Source organism: Engraulis encrasicolus, chromosome 7, assembly GCF_034702125.1.
Source record: "Engraulis encrasicolus isolate BLACKSEA-1 chromosome 7, IST_EnEncr_1.0, whole genome shotgun sequence".
Taxonomy (NCBI): domain Eukaryota; kingdom Metazoa; phylum Chordata; class Actinopteri; order Clupeiformes; family Engraulidae; genus Engraulis; species Engraulis encrasicolus.
The window spans coordinates 57,046,987-57,063,971 of NC_085863.1; the positions used below are offsets into that span (position 1 = coordinate 57,046,987).

The window sequence follows — 16,985 nt, forward strand, 5'->3', positions numbered from 1 at the left end:
AACATGCGCAGACCTGTCCTCATTCCGTCTGAACAGAAACTTTTCTTGTAGCCTACCCATCTCAGGTCGATTTTTGGAAACTGGCACCAAATATCTGGTCTTTTCAAACTAACGAGATAGGCCTACCGACATCCATGAAGAGACACTTGATAATAATGACAATAATAATAATAATAATAATAATAAGAGGGGCCTACAAAGTAGCCTAGACATGCGTTTACAAAATATCTAGGCCTATATCTTAATTTCCCTCGGGATTAATAAATGATACAAAGCAGGGTCGAGGCAGTTCATCGCGGTTCACGCAAAGCTCACCGCGCTCGTGTTTCCTACACTCCCTATTACAAAAGACTACGGTTTTGATTTTTATTTGCGAAAACTCAGCGTCTGACTGCACGGTGCAATGACTTTCATAGCTTTTTTTCTGAGAAGCTTAGAGCTGGATGACCAGGGGGAGGGACTCGAGCTGCGCCGAGGGGGAGGGACGCGTCCAGACATGCCCTCCCGCAGTTGGATGCGCAGTCAAAGCGGCCTCCACGACCCACAAGTAGGCCTAGTAAACATGACGCTCCTATAGCTATGTCTGAGTTTCACCGTCAATAATGGTTCTATTATTTTACAGTCGTTGATACTAAGCAAATCCATTGAATTGTTGCATTTAGGCTACTTATAGCCTATGTCTGCCTACTAATCCCAATATTGGACAGGGCCAGGGGGCCTATGCAATGTAACTTTACGTGATGCAAGAGTTACAATTCATATGAGACATTAAGCATTGATTATGTAACAGTTCTGAAAGACACCTGGAGTTAAATTCCGTCTCCAAAACAGTGAACTACACATAGAAAAGCACAAATATGAATAGGACCCATTCAATTCATTTTATTGACCAGGAGAGGGTGACAAAACAGCAGAGCATTCAAGAAAGCATTTGGTAATTGTGGGTTTTTGCTGAAAAAAAAAACATGTACATAAGACAACTTTATTTGGCATTAAGCAAACCGTTTGTACATATTTCTGTTAAGCGGAATGCACACTGGTAGTAATAATTCATTGTAAACAAGGGCCACAGAATTTCAGTAGTCATTAACCATGCAGCAGCATGCAATGAATTGTTGATTTGGCTATGATGTGAACTGTATTACCTGGCCCCCAGAGGAGATTTGGCCAGATATTACAATGACCCCAGCTGGTTCTGTCTGTCCATCCGTGGTGTGTGATGTGGGGGAAACTGAATCATACACACACTCTTGGGCAGACCCACCCACCCACCCACCCCATCAAAAGTCACCTGGTTGATGGGTCACCAAAACTTCAAGGTAATTCCTTTTCGGTGTAACAGAAAAATTAGAGCACTATTAACAAACATGTACATGATCAAAACACACAGTGAAAATACATCACTACTGCTGACAGTATCTACAATGACATTCGTGAGTCCAGTCAGTAAATTTGCAAACATGAAAAACACAAGCTGGTTTCGGTTCACAGACTGAATAAGACACAAGCCTTCCATGTCCTTTCGGAGATTCACTTTTTTCATCTCATCGTCTTGGTGGTGCCAAGAAGTCGGAATAACATAGGCGTTTGTCAGGTATTTGGCAAACAGTAAAATAATATCAACAGCGCTCAACGAAGCAATGAAAAATAAACACTCAGCAGTCACCCAGATACAGTAAGGCAGGTTAGCCATGCGTCGTGAAACAGGCTCTATGTAAATCTGGCATGGGTATAGAACCACATAGATCCCCAAACTTACAACTATAAAATTGCGAATGACCTTAAACCACTCTTTGATCATCGGCCTTCGTTCCATTAAGTACAAGCCAGTTTGCACTCCAGCCATGTAAATGGCTACATATCCAAACACAGAAAAGATGCCCTCCCTGTTTGCAGCCAGGAAGCTCCCAGTCCTGTCCTCGCTGTGAATGATGAAATCCTTCAGGCCAGTTGTCTCCAAGATGACCTGGTAAAACCCACAGATCAGAATTGCAATGAACAACGAAGCACTAACTGGAAATATGGCCAGCAGGACAGATGCCACAACTCTCACAATGGCTAATGTGAAAAAGAAGTTCCAGTGGACCCCATATTCTGTCACATGTTCTTGATAGCCTGACATCTTCACACTGATAAACCTGACCATCCCGAGAAAAAACAAGGGCCAAACAGACCACAGCTGTCTTAGGACATGGCTGAAATGGGACCCCTTCTTTTCTTTTCTTCTGGCCTCTGGGCAGACGAGTGCATTTGCAAGTATGTAAGCTCCCACACCTATGTCCATGACACCAGTTCCATAGGTCTCTGTTTTGGCATAGCGGCGAGGGAATACACTGAAGTCAACGGCAAGAATGCATAAAGCCGTTTTGACATTGACTTCCACTCTGAAAATGGTTATAAATGGCACCAAATTAGACTCAACTTTACTCTGTATGAACTGCTTCCATACATCGAGAAATGATGCTGGGTGTTTCCTTTTTTGCCATACTTTGTAAAGTAGGCAGAGATCAATCACTACAATGCCTGGGACGATGAGATGCAATATAGGACTGAACACTGTGGATAACAGGATCATAGGGAGGATCAGGGAAGTGAAATCCAACAGAAAGTGACAGCTCCAGGACAGTGGAAGAGTCCCTTTACAGACAAAGTAGAGTACCAGAAACAACCCTCGGTTCAGCACACACAAAGGTGCAACGAAGGACCCAAGAGCAACCTCTCCCAAAGTAGTGCCATTCAGGTTGCTGACGAAGGCCTCCTTCAACAGCTTCTGAGACATAACCTGGAGAAGAAATATAATTTTGTCATAACAGAAATGGCACATTTTCCATTTTTATTTTCCCCTCCCTGACTATTCCTGTGTTATTTGTGTCTTGAAATGTCCATGTGGGCATTTGTGTATATGCTACTGGACACCTGACTTTCCCCCTGGGGATCAATAAAGTTACTCTACTCTACACTACTCTAACTACTCTACATTTGCACGGTGGCTGCAAAACCTTTGCCTGATTGCCATAGACCTGTGTGTAGCCGAGCCGAATGCGCTGCTTCACCGCTAGGGCGGCGCCCGGGTAGCAAAACCCCAAAGTCTGGATTTCATGTAAAACTAATGCAGTGGTGTTGGCTCATATTTATTTTCAAATAAGCCAGAAGGAAACAACACCTAATGTTCCCACTTGTTAACAATTCTAGAATGTGTGCAGTGCACCCCCACAAACGCAAATTGAGGTGTTGTTCAAGTTATAACACAGATTGATCAAAACAAATTCCTCACTTACCCCATCCATTGTTGGAGGAAAATAGTAAGTAGACAGACTAGGATGACATCATTTGTAGAGCTGCTGAAAACGACTACCGGTATGTCTGGTGTGGCATCAAACAGGAATTTCGTGAAAGTTGAATGCAGTCTGTTGACAACGGCTGTCGTTAGCCATTTACGTTAGCATACCAGCTACAGTATCCACTGAGTGATTTGTTTCAAGCAGGTACAATTAACTCATGCCGTTTCGGTTTACGCTACACCTATACAAAATTAATGTAGGAATCTGTTGGAGTCGGCTTGTTTCTTAGCTTCATATATTGTTACTCTCACTGAAGGGCTCATGTCTGCCGTAGTGTTGTATTCGTTTCCGCGTTGGTCTTGGGCCATGAGGGCTGTCAGAGCAAGACGCATTTTTACTGGCTTGTAAGTGCGGGGAGGGCGTGCTTATCCAGATGGGACACACTTCACTTCAGCAACCGGTGTGAAATTTTTGAGTAAAACGAGGCGGGGAGAATATTGTCCTTCACAGTGGAATTTTATGACATAGGAGCAGGAAAATGGCATGCTGTTTGAAATGGAGGAATAGTGGACCGCGCTGATGGTCGTGAACTTTAACGATATATTTTGAAGATGACTGATGATAAGATTCCCATGTCGGGCGTTTTGTCACCAAAGAAGAACAATAACTGGGATGGTGCCAAATCCTCACATTTTGAAACGGGACGAAGAGTTCACCAAAACAAGGTGGGACCGCTTCAGAATGTTATTGCATTAATGTCGCCGCGTTTTAGGTATTGTCTCAAAACCTACATTATTTACTGGTATTTCCGTATCATTATGGTCATCATGTTCTGTGAAGTAGGGTTACTGTATTGCTGTCTTTGAAAGATCCTTTGTTGCTAATGCTAACAACTAACAAGACTGGCCACGGGACGTTTGGAGTTTCCATTTTTCCTGGGAGAGGATGTTCTTGTCATAGCTAGAAGTTAGCTTGAGACTTTTATGGAAGACATGGACACCTTTCAGGGAGACTTGAAATAATTGTCCAAGACAGATGATGGTATTGAAGTATTTAACACGTTACATATTTTACTCAGAGGAGGACCATTTATGGAACCGATTTGAATAGTCTAATCTATTAGGAATCTATTATTTGTTGTTGACACTTTGTAATAGGTAAGCGTTGGCTGTTCAATTGCCGTTTAGTTAAAATTACGTAAAAGTTGTGAAACATGGCAAGATGCGGCCAGTAACACTTTAAAATACGAATTAGTTTGAGTAGGATTTGAGTAGTAATGCCTAGTCATTTTCAGGTCCAGATGCTTATAACAGCGCAATCCACACACCTACGATAAATCCCAGTGGCAGCATTTACCTACGATGTCGTCCCATTGAGTACATCCTATAAGCCAGTGTTTCCCAACCTTTTTTTGTCTTAAGTACCCCCTAAGCCTTTTCTCATACCACAAGTACCCCCTGACTCATGCTTTATATCCCAATGTGACTATGCTCCATACATGTTTTCATTTTTCCAAGTACCCCCTGCAGGGTGCTCGCGTACCCCTAGTGGTACACGTACCCCTGGTTGGGAAACACTGCTATAAGCCGTCAAGTTGAAATAGCCTGCCACCCGACACACACTTTTTATCCGATTTATACTGTATGTCAGATCTGTCATTGCCCTGATACAAATTAGGTTTAGACTTAATAGCTTGTGGATATGTCTCTGTCTGTCCGTCTGTGTTGTCTGTATTCAGACTCCACACAGTGTCTAATACATTATAAGAAAAAAGAATAATGTGTTCGAAGTTCTATTTACTCTCAATGGTTCGAAGTCATTTAAATACAAACGCTGAGGTAAAGACAGAAAGTCTGTAAAGTGGTGTGTGTGCCAGCTAAACGTATACTTACTGGCTAATGGACACCTTCAGGCAGCTGGAAGTACAGTTGCTGCTTATTTATTCAGAATATATACCACCTAGGGCAGATGAGTAAGTGGTAGAGTGTATATAACTGCTTACCACAGTCCCCAATAGGTTAAGAGGAGATACATTCTGTATCTTATTCTTCCCTTGACAGAACAATACCAGCTGGGGACAGATGGACCATTGGTCAAATGCATGTTGGCCTGTCTTACAAAATAATGCTTTCTTTCATTTTTATCATTTAAAGAGGAAGATTGGAGTACAGCAGGGGTCAAGATAAAAACATGGACAAACCAAGACACAGAAACTAGACACGCCACCCCCAGAGATACCAACCACAGTTGGTCATCTATAACACAGAGCGACATACGTAGAATGGCACATAGACATCTACTACAGTTGTTGTGCATGCATAGTTGTTGTCCATGCAATGGAGAAGATCTCACTGGAGTCTCTCTCATAGAAAAGTACATATCCATTGTGGCGATTAACAAGGTCCAGTGGGACAACTGTAATAGCCAGACTGCGTCCCCCCCCCCCCTGCTGTACACTGAGCATGTCTATGTTGTATGTGTCTCTCTCAGGTCCATGGGCTACGTGAGCGTGTCCAGGCCCGTAGGAAGTCCTTGAATGACTCTTTAGAGGGAGAAGTTCGAGACTTCCTGATCAACGAGGGAGAGCTCCACACCTACGATGACCTCACCAAAGTCAACCCAGTTACTCCAACCATAGGTACTGTTTGTCACTCAGGTTAAGTCATCGATATTAAGTATATCTCACATCCCTGTATGTGTTTTACCTTTTACGTCACCATTTTGTTGTTTGTTCATGTGCCTACCTTAGTAGGTTGATGAGTCAATCAGTATAAATAAGTTATACACTATAAATCAGTGCCCTTTTCTATTGGTGTTCTTACTTTAGTTAAATCATTAGACCATTTTTTTAGTCTATGAATCTATGAGCCACTCACCTTTCATTATGTTTGATGAATAACCTCACACAGCTTGTGTGGCTGCCTCTCAACCCATTCTGTCCTAAGCCCTTTTTGGGAAAGGGTGCCCTCTGCCTATTAAATCCGAAATATCTCAGCCTCCGAAGCACATACAAACATGAAATCAGTTACATTTAAAAGCCAAGCCCCTCCTCTTGCATTATAATGTGTTCATTCAACTCTAACATACCCACACATTTAATAAAACGATCAAATCTCAAAATCCTGAATGCAGCGTATATGTGTCTCCAGGACACAATGGGTTAAGCAACCAAGGACTGCTAGTCATTGACCTCTCTCCCTCTTATTTTTATACTCTGCTTTTACTCGCTCTGCCAGTGCTAAAATGCCTGCAGGCCAGGTACAGTGCCAGAGTGTTCTACACGCATGCAGGCTGCACCCTGGTGGCCCTCAACCCCTTCCACCCGGTCCCACACCTCTACTCCCTGGACGTCATGAAGGAGTACCATACTGCTCCCAAGCCCCAGGTGGGTGAACATCACTGCAGGCATAATTTAGTACAGTCATCATTTAGGGTTTCCCCGAGCAAATTACAGTTAAGGCACCAAGGAAACAACAGTAACCTTCTGCCTTGATTTGGTGGTCCCCTGAAAAGGACTTTGTATTGCGAAAATAACTGCATGAACTATTTTTATTACTTTTTTTTCCCCTGGGGCGGGGTTGGGCTCATATCAACCTGAAGAACATAACCTTTCCGAGGATGATTGTTACATGTTTCTAATCCCAGCTAACTCCCACCCACCTTGACTAACAAATGTTTTGCAGGAAACCCTGACACATTATTATATTGCATGACTCTTATCTGAGGCTGTTATCCAAAGCGACCTACAGTTATTACAGGGTATTGGTTACAGTCCCTGTAGCAAGGTGCCTTCCTCATGAGCACTCCAACAATGGTCTACTGGCTACAGTGGGCTTTGAACCCACATCACTCATGCATCATTCATTAAGGCATCACACATGTTTGCACACCTGTTCCTAGATGAAAGGTGTATGTGTACCATACACATAGCAAAACAAGGACACCTCCGCCACCTCCACCAAACACAAGTGAATGTTGTGACTCAGAAAAAAAATATGCCAAAAACCCCCCAAAAAAGTCATATGTAAACTCACATACATTTGTTGTGTAGTGTCCATTTTTGATGACGTTTATGTTAATTTCTGTAACTTAATATAATTGGAGGCTGAGGCATATGAATGAAAAAAAAACAAGGTCCATAGACCTATGTCATGTCATGTGCAACTACAAATGCAAATGCATTTCCGACCAATCTTTTGACATAGTGGTGCATAGAGTGTCTGCATGCAGCAGCAGAAAGTAATTTTTGCCTGGCAGGTTGGCCTAGGGGGGAAACACTATGGCAAACTCTGGCCTCCAATAAAATGTATGTGTAGCAGTGTTTTTTGCTTTATACTGTATGTAGCTATAGCTGTGTATAGTCATTGGGGCAAGCCTAGCAGTGACAACGCTTTGAATGCAAACCCCGGATTAGCCTATTAATTTCATATTGTAGTCCGGCATCTGGCTTTTTCTGCAACACAAATTAAGCATATTCAATTGTTGTTCTAAACCTAATCAAGACAAGTGGTAAGTACTTTATTTTTTGGTAGTTTCTATAGTTTCTATGCAAATTGCTATAATTTCCTAATATGATGCCTAATCTAATTTATTAATCTGATACCATGGATATTGTAAGTAACGTCTGTCATTCACTTTTACAGGAATTCAAGCCTCACATTTTCATAGTAGCTGAGGCGGCGTACAGAAACGTACAGGGCCAAGTTGAGCCTGCGGACCAGTCTCTTGTGGTCAGTGGAGAGAGCGGCGCTGGCAAGGTAGGACTTTTTATTTCCACTGGAAAATCTAAGATGTTGTTGGTCTACTCCACAGTAATGTTTCAGAGGGATGTGTGGAGAAGTGTTTATTCTGAAAAATATTCTGCAAATTTAGTTCTGTTTGTCTCAGTTGAAAAATGCTTTTTCTCACTGTATCTGTGGATGTTGAATGACTTCAATTAGTTTTTGTGTGTGCACTACACGCAAATGCATAGGCATTTTATTTTAATCCCAGTACTGTATATGTTTGTCACATGAACACCACACAGTCTATCATCAACCCTCAATGCTTTACGTATTGCGCTGTGCATATGCATGTTAATGGTTTGTCTAGACATGGACGTCTCGGTGCCTGATGAAGTACTATGCCACAGTAGCTGCCTCTTCCCACGACTGTCAGGACACAGTGGAGAGGATAGAGAAGAGAGTCCTGGACTCCAACCCTCTCATGGAGGCCTTTGGTGAGCACAAGTCTGACTATCCTAATAAAATCTGGACATATTTCTCAAAAAAGTTTACAAATAACAAAATATCTAAAACTAAATATCTTTCCTGTTTTCGTCACAGGAAATGCCTGCACTTTACGAAATAACAACAGCAGTCGATTTGGGAAATACATTCAGCTGCAGCTAAACAGGTCTCGTGGGCTTTCACTAATTTCTTTCCCCCATCTACTCTGTTATTATCTTAATGAATGGTAACGTGATAAAGTCCATGGAGTATGGGCTGGGGAGCTTGGTGCATAGCCTGAAGGGCAGCGTGTCCTTTTTTGTCATGCAGGTCTCAGTTGCTGGTAGGGGCATCAGTCCAAACCTACCTCCTGGAAAAAACCAGGGTAGCGTTCCAAGCTGCCAACGAAAGGAATTTCCACATATTCTACCAGGCAAGTTGCGATATGATTTGAACCCATGTTGATGTTGTGATTTGGTAGATCTGTTCTCAAATGATTTGAAATATTTGCTGAACATTTTGTCATACTTGAGTGATCATGTACTGGTTTCACTGGTGTGTTGGTGTACTGTTGTACTGTGCAGATTTAGTGGCACATTGTTTTATGTAAATAATATTTGTGTTTTTATGAAGATGATGCGAGGGGCTACGCACCAGCAGAGGCAGGAATGGAAAATGCCACGTGCCCAGAACTTCAACTGGTTGCCTAATGCTGACAAAATCTTAGAGGGTGAGTCAGTGTGTGTTACCTGAGATTTTGACACCTTTTGCCAAAGTGTATGCAAAATATGAAGAGCTTTGTTGCAAAATTACATATCCATTCTGGGAAATCGACATTTTTGTACTGGGCATTGAATTGCATTGCAAAATAGATTTTATATAGGCTTTTATACTTTTGTACTTAATAGGTTTTTATTCTTTTTATTATGTTCTGAAAATATTTGAAGGGTGAAAATTCACACATGCGTATGAAAGGATTTCTGAACTGTCTTTTCCAAGAATGAAAATGCAAAAGTAAAAAAATGGCGTTTAAGTCGTTTTTCAACGACTGTTCCTGATTTTCTTGCCAGAGGACTGCTTTGCAGAGACGCTGGAGGCCATGGTTCATCTGGGCATCGACTCAGACATGCAGGCCCAGATATTTAGGGTAAGACGCGGGATTCAGGGCTCAGCGTTTTGGGTCATCCCTTGGTCAGACAGTCAGACGGGTCAATACCTGATCCCAAACTCTGAGTCATGTTCTCTGCTCTGTCAACTTACAGATTTTGGCTGGCATCCTCCACCTGGGAAATGTAGCCTTCAGTCCACCGACAGATGAATCTCAGCCCTGTGACCTTGATGAACAGTCTAAAGGTCAGTCGTTCAACACGTTGAGTCAAAATCAAGTTGATGTGTACTTAATTGTTAATTCATTGTTAATTCACTTTGTAAGATTTAAGTCGTGTTTCACCAGACATGGGTGTTGCTAATATATTGATGTTCAACCACTGTGTCTACAAACACTACATGTGACGATCAAAAGTCCATCATCATCGAAAATGCTATGGGCATTTAATCGAGAGAAAAAAGAATGTTTGCATTTATCTCAATGTTATTGATTCAGTACCAGCAGTGGAATTTTAGAGAAACAGTGTCTCATCATAAGTGTGCCATTTGTAGGTTTCCTGCAGACGACAGCAGATTTGCTGAGGATCCCTGTAGAGGAACTTCAGACGTGCCTGCGTGTGCGTGCCCTGAAGGCCGGCAGACAGAGCACGGTGGTCAAGCCATGCTCCCAGGCTGAGTGCAGTGTGCGGCAGGAATGCCTGGCCAAAGTCATCTATGCACAGTGAGTCAAGATTAGTCTGGATGTTGATAGGCCAACTTTCCTGTGCCTCGCTTATCTTGCTCCCCCTGTATTGTTCTTAAGCACTTCCTCCTTGTTGTTGGAGAAAAAAAGAAAAACATGAGAAGGTAATCATTAACGTTTTATCACTTTTGTTCGTGAACAGGCTGTTTGATTGGTTGGTTTTCTTCATCAATAAGAGCATGTGTGCTGATAACACCAGTTGGTGCAACTTCATAGGTGAGCTTTTGTTGAAGTGCCCTCATGTTGTTTTCAGAAATAATAATGACCCTGTAGTGCTATGTGCAGCCTATAGCCTTATGACTTGACATGACACTGTTTCTTCCAGGACTGCTGGATGTCTATGGCTTTGAGTGCTTCCAAAAGAACAATCTAGAGCAGCTGTGTATCAACTATGCCAATGAGAAACTGCAGCAGCACTTTGTGGGGCACTACTTGAAAGCCCAGCAGGTATGCTGTCACATGAAATGATGACTTCTAGCCAACAGCTGTATGCAATTTGTGCAGTTTTTTTTTCAGATAATTGGTGAACATAGTCTATGTTATTTGGAATGGAAATATTTAAAGGTGTACTGTGTAGGATGGTGACCAGAGTAGGTATTGCAACTATGCTGTTCATTGAAACTGAGCTGCCTATTGCCAAACTGATATTTTCATGAATATTTAGTAAGTAATTATTTACTAGTTAATAGTAATATTTAGTATTTGTGAAAAGGGTAATATTTGTGAATATGCAGCATGAATTGTGGAAATAAACTACTTAAAATATCAGACATTGCACCTTTTAAAATGAATATATCTAAAAACTAAATGCATTTTTAACATTTATATTAAACTACTCTACATTGAGGTATAGTGAGGTGATCTTATCCATTTTGTGTTTAGGAGGAGTATGTATCTGAGGGTCTGGAGTGGTCCTTCGTCAAGTACCAGGACAACCAGGGCTGCTTGGACCTCATAGAGGGCAGCCCCACCAGCGTCTTCTCCCTGCTCAATGAGGTATGTGGGTCACTCCAGGAGCATGGCTGTAGAACTCAGGAGGGAAGTGTCCCCTCTTCATTCTGAATAGCATACATTTTCACCTCCTCCCAATATAAATATTCAAAATTGAACAAAACGTGCTTTGTGTCCTAACCAATTCTTCTATCAGATCGGCACCTTTCACCATTGATATCACTTTATTTTGACCTATTCCTTGTATATTTTGGCTAGGAGATCAAAAATATGAATGAACGTGTTCTTTGTTGCCACAGGTCTGCCGACTGAACCGGGCATCAGATGCCAAGCAGTTCATGGTCCGTCTGGAGAAAGAGCTGTCCAGCAACGAGCAAGTGAGCTGGGACAAGTTCAGCAAGCAGCCACATTTCATTGTGTCCCACTACGCTGGCAAGGTGGTCTACCAGATTGAGGGCATGATGGAGAAGAACAAGGTAAGTTTCTGAGTTAATAAAAATATTAATGCTCTATAACAGGGGTACTCAATTAAAAGTCCCTGAGGGCCAGTTTTTCAAAATTCCTCCCAATAAAGGGCCGGGCCGGGCCAGGCCGGGCCGACACGACCCCCCAAACGGGTGCCCGCCCAATTGGGCTACTTGGGATGAGCGTCGGCGGGCAAAAACGGGAAAAATTGGCCATTTGGCGGTTTTTTAAGCTGTTTTGGGCCCATAGAAGTCAATGTAATTTGTTGAATTTGGGTGGAATTTAGCGCATTTTGGCGTTTTTTGAGAACCTTTATGGTCAGACACATCTGCCAACACTGCCCACAGCAGATATTTAGTTTCCAGTGACAGTGGGGTGAGGTGCCTGCCTTGCTCTCATTGCCACTCACCCTTTATTTTTTAAAAATGACATAAGATTATCTGTTAGCCTATATTTGCAGACTACATTCATAAAGATTTATTTCTTAGTGAGAAAACCAATAAGCCTGAAGATAACACTTTTCAAACAAATGTTGCTTATTATTATGACTTTGTTTATGCAGCTCTCACATGCATAATGAAAATCAGATGCAATAATGGACCCAACAAAGAGGACACATAGATAGGAGAACACCAGGTTTTGTCAATAAGAAAATGGCACATTTGATGCAATGTTGATTAAATGCAAAAGTCAATAATATATTGTCAAGTTGCTCATGACTTTGTTTGCAGTCTTATGAGGGTCTTAGCATTCCAAACGAACTATTTGGGGACTGTTTAAAAGTGTGAAAAGTTTATTAAGCAATTTGTTTTTAATAGGCTACCAATAGTTAGCTGCCAGCAGAGCTCAAACACAGTTTGCCTTCATTTGTGTTAGCAACTAGCTACAGCTACTGCTAAACCAATTCGAAGTCCTAACACACTGTTTGCAATCAAATGTGGACCATTACTTTCAAAAACGAGGCATAGAGAACTTTGTGAATAATTTATTTACAGGCTCTGATACAGTCCTTCCCTTGTAGTCTACCTCACAACCTCTAATGCCACCGTCGTAGGCAGTGTTGCCAGATGTGTCTGACCAAATCCCGCCCAAAAGGTTCTCAAAAACCGCCAAAATGCGCTAAATTCCGCCCAAATTCAACAAATTACTTTGACTTCTATGGGCCCAAAACGGCTTAAAAAAACGCCAAATGGCCAATTTTTCCCATTTTTGCCCGCCAACGCTCATCCCAAGTAGCCCAATTGGGCGGGCACCCGCCCAATCTGGCAACACTGGTTGTAGGTGCTTCTGTCTGGAGCCTGCAGTGACTGACAAACAGGGAGAAACTGCCTGAGGGGGCGGGGCACGGCACGCTTCTTCATAACGTCTGTGGCGCGATTTCAAAATAAGAGCCGACAGCGATCGGACCAAAAAACAAATAAACAAAAATGTTTTGGGTTTTTTTCAAAATTATTCGAGGGCCAAAAATAGATGGCCCGCGGGCCGCTATTTGAGTATGGGGGCTCTATAAGGATATTTATGCCTTTGTGTGAGAATGTACTACCTCCCTTCTCACTGTCTCAATGATTTGAAAGTTTGACTTGACTGTCAAGGAGCGCACACACACAGTCACTCTCACACATGCACACATGAGCCTGAGCACACACTACTTTTCCAAGTCTTCTCTCTTGGCGGGAGTGCGCACCACAGAGGCAGAGGGACTTCTGTTACTTTTGGGGGGTGTTTTGCATGTATATGGACTCATTCTTGATGGCACATTCTGTGCAAATATGTGCAGTGCACATGCGTGCTCTGACTCTGTGAAGCATTCTGGTTAGAAATTGTGTCCACGACGGTGTTTGTCAAGTCATCAGGGGAACAGCTTTTCTGCTGCACTGCAGAGCAGCAACTCTACCCTCGCTGAACTGGCATGGGACCTCCTCCATGTCATCAGTAATCTACCCTGATTGGCACTCATCTAGCTGACATGAATTGCATGTGCTTGTCCACATGTTTGAGAGGACCGACCGTTTTTTTTGTCTTTGGAAGTCATGTTAGTTTCTGAGCATGTTGGTTATCTGCGTTGTCCACATTGGTTGCTGAGCATTTATTCCTGCCTTTGTAGCACCAAGAAGATCTTGCTGTGGTCGGCAAAATTTATGTGCAGTTGTGAACGTCCCTATTGTCTTTATAGTGTAAATTGTGTGGGTTACGTGCAAGAGGCAACAGTGTTGTTTTTATGCATTTCATTGTGATTATTTTCGGGAAGTTTATTTTCTGTTGGTGTAGAGATTGTAAAGAGCAATCACGGAGACAAATGCTCTGTAGGTAATTATATGTGAATAATTAAGAGAGAGGGTGATTGTAGAGGGTATTTAGAGCCTGTTCATTCCATGTTTAGGGATATAATAGGTAAGAGCCAGAGGCAATTGAGGTTTACCAGAGTGTCTCCTCTGCGTCTTGCAAACTGTGCTGTTGAACTGCTGCCTGTCACAGAAGCAGTGAGGTTAGAAGTGTTTTGAATATTGCTGCCATGAGTTTTGGAGCATCGTGCTTTGTGAACTTTTTTGTTTTGGATTTTCTTTTGCCTGTATAGTATTTGAAGTGTCTTCATTTTGTGTTGCCCTTGAACATGTAAATTTACCTTTCGACCTTAGCAACTGTGTTTCCACATTCACCGACATCCACCGAGCTGTATCCTGACAAGTGAAGACAGCCGTCAGCTTTTTCACACTTGGGCTTAGTCTTGAATGCATTGGCTAGTGAAAAATACAACAGTGTATAGTAGTTTGTGTACTGAAATGACATTTATGTTGTATATTTGTATATAAGATATAAGATTATTTGTAAGATGAATTGAACTGCTCTGGTTGTGATCTAGTACTTGGATGACGCTTTGGCACAGTTACTGTATGTTTTTGTTTGATGAGCTCACTATGCATCTTAAGTGGTTACAACATGCTTGTGTAATACTTTTTCAGAGTGTCTCACTCTGTTGTCTTTTGAAGATTGTCCTTCATCCAGGTTACCTTAGTCCAAAGAGTTTAGCTGTAGGCAAAACGGGGTTCAATTCCCTACGATTAAACTCCTGTGCCTTCTCTATCTGTTCTGTCAGCTGTCCGTGGCACCCTCTTCATGACCATCACATTGTATGCCAGTCCGTTGACTAGTTTGGCTTCTCTGCCTGTTCTGTCAGCTACAGTGTCTACTCTCTATGTAACATTTGAGGTCCCCTTCTGTCGTGCAGGACCCAGTACCCCCTGAGCTGATCCGGCTGCTGCAGCGATCTGAGGACTCTCTGATGCAGACCATGTTTGCCGACGCCCATGTAGAGGAGGAGACTACTCGAGGACACACCAAAGTCGTCACTGTGGTCTCCAAGTTCAAGGTAATGGACGCACACAATGCAATAGATACAAGCTATTGTTAGATTAATTAGGATTTTTACATTTCAGATCTGATTAACCTTAACCTTGGCATTTCTACAAATCCATTGTACATTTGACCTTAAGTTCAGCACAGTCGTCTAATATGGGATGGCTTCCTATTTAATACTGTTAGGACTTTATTGTACAGTACCATATTCAGTAGTGGTGGATGGCAGCCAGACTAGAATGGCACTTGTTACAAGTTAAACTAAAAACCGTAGCCCCATAATGCACGCCATTTCATTAGTGTAAAGCTGTAATAGACATCAAAAAGTTCACGACCATAGTACTACACTACGATGACATTACACATGGCCTTTAGTAATGCACTATGACTTGGTCATTTCCATTCTGGTAACAGCAAATTTATAATGCAGCGTTTTAACAGGTTAAATAATGTCTTTGTAATGGTGGAAAATGATTTAGCAAATGGTGAATAATGATTCCTAGAGACAGAAAGGGATGCAGATCAGCCCAAATCATCCGGAAGATTTTGATCTGTCCAGTATGTTTGTGTGCAGCCCTGCTAACTAACGTATGCCATCTGAAGCACAATAGGTGGTCATTCTAGGACTTCAAAGACTACGCAAATGTGTACATGCTCATAATGTTTGTATATGTTGGTCCACCTGCTCCGTGCAGAACTCTCTGGAGAGCTTGATGAAGATCCTGCACAGCACCACTCCTCACTATACGCGCTGCATCAAACCTAACCCTGACTGCAGACCTCTCACCTTCAAGACGGAGGAGGTAGGAACTTGCCACACATTTTGTTGTTATTTCAAAACATATAATTAGGTTATTGTGCCAGTCATATTGCACTACAACTATTGTTGATTTGCAAGAGGTTTTACGTAAGTAATAGACTATGTTTGGCCAATTTGTTTGTTCGTTTATGCATTGTCTCTCATAGCTTTTGTATTTTTGACGCTGAATGAGGCATAAGGTGTGGACATGTTTCCATTTTTTTTCACATGGATTAAAAATTTTACTTCAAGGAGTGTGGTTGATCCGTATTTTGTGGCGTAGCACTGACAAGCAAACCTTCCTCCCCAAAGGTGATTGCTCAGCTGGAGGCGTGCGGTATAGTGGAGACCATAAACATAAGCGCGGCTGGATTTCCTATAAGGTAACTACTTAATCCCCCCAACACCTCTCACCACCAGCAACTGTTTGTTTATGTAATGATTACCAGATTACCGCCTGCGTATTTGAGTTAATTTTAGTAGCATTGCAGCTGTGTAATCATGTACTTGTTTTGTGTACTATGTACGTTTGTACCGGTAGTCTAATTGTGCACTACATGTATGCCCCGCTATATTGTTCCATTCACTCAGGATTCCTTACATAAGTTTCCTGCAGCGCTACGGGCTCATTGGACGTTTCAGAACACACGCCAAGGTGGCCAGTCAGAATGGTGAGTGACATAGGGCAGCAGGGGGTAAGTGGAAGTGTGTATGTTGCTTTTGGTAGCCGCTTATGAAACCTGTTTAAATGTTTGTTTGTTTTTTTTGCGTTCATCTTTTTGTGACTCTTAAGGGTTTACCTGTGGAATTTGTAACTTGGCTCCAAGTTATCTTTAACCTCAAGGGGGCCATGTGTGTACTCTGCAGTAGTCTGTTTTCTGAGTGTATAGTTGCCATGACACATTTCTAGCCTTGCTTCTATTTCTCTTGAACCCCAAAGTGGAACAAATTTGAAAAACACCTGCCTTGTTTAAACAAATCTGTTGTCATGTTTCCTGTCTCTATTACATGCCATTTATATATATATATATTACAGATTTTATGGTGGCATCTATACGTCTAAACTGGGTTGCATAAAG

The 16,985-nt window shown here is 42.1% G+C and overlaps 2 protein-coding genes across 3 annotated transcripts in view; one reads left to right on the forward strand and one right to left on the reverse strand.

Moving 5' to 3' along the window:
- Positions 1 to 858: 858 nt before the first annotated feature.
- On the reverse strand, positions 859 to 3,632 carry pigw (phosphatidylinositol glycan anchor biosynthesis, class W). The gene is made up of 2 exons (XM_063202672.1): positions 3,279 to 3,632; positions 859 to 2,782 (listed from the first exon to the last, which is right to left on the reverse strand). The coding sequence occupies exons 1-2, from the start codon at positions 3,285 to 3,287 to the stop codon at positions 1,304 to 1,306; spliced, it is 1,488 nt and encodes a 495-aa protein (XP_063058742.1). The 5' UTR covers positions 3,288 to 3,632; the 3' UTR covers positions 859 to 1,303.
- Positions 3,633 to 3,730: 98 nt separating this feature from the next.
- The window catches only part of LOC134453246 (unconventional myosin-XIX), a 35,300-nt gene continuing 22,045 nt past the window's right edge, over positions 3,731 to 16,985 (forward strand). For both annotated transcript variants that reach the window (XM_063204113.1, XM_063204112.1), the window contains exons 1-19: positions 3,731 to 4,006; positions 5,772 to 5,919; positions 6,518 to 6,666; positions 7,925 to 8,038; positions 8,373 to 8,499; positions 8,606 to 8,675; positions 8,819 to 8,921; positions 9,122 to 9,218; positions 9,559 to 9,635; positions 9,751 to 9,841; positions 10,148 to 10,316; positions 10,480 to 10,553; positions 10,663 to 10,784; positions 11,220 to 11,333; positions 11,588 to 11,764; positions 14,980 to 15,120; positions 15,803 to 15,910; positions 16,219 to 16,289; positions 16,498 to 16,577. In XM_063204113.1, coding sequence (XP_063060183.1) covers positions 3,893 to 4,006; positions 5,772 to 5,919; positions 6,518 to 6,666; positions 7,925 to 8,038; positions 8,373 to 8,499; positions 8,606 to 8,675; positions 8,819 to 8,921; positions 9,122 to 9,218; positions 9,559 to 9,635; positions 9,751 to 9,841; positions 10,148 to 10,316; positions 10,480 to 10,553; positions 10,663 to 10,784; positions 11,220 to 11,333; positions 11,588 to 11,764; positions 14,980 to 15,120; positions 15,803 to 15,910; positions 16,219 to 16,289; positions 16,498 to 16,577 — 2,146 coding nt within the window. In that variant the 5' untranslated portion in view covers positions 3,731 to 3,892. The remainder of the gene's footprint in view (positions 4,007 to 5,771; positions 5,920 to 6,517; positions 6,667 to 7,924; positions 8,039 to 8,372; positions 8,500 to 8,605; positions 8,676 to 8,818; positions 8,922 to 9,121; positions 9,219 to 9,558; positions 9,636 to 9,750; positions 9,842 to 10,147; positions 10,317 to 10,479; positions 10,554 to 10,662; positions 10,785 to 11,219; positions 11,334 to 11,587; positions 11,765 to 14,979; positions 15,121 to 15,802; positions 15,911 to 16,218; positions 16,290 to 16,497; positions 16,578 to 16,985) is intronic.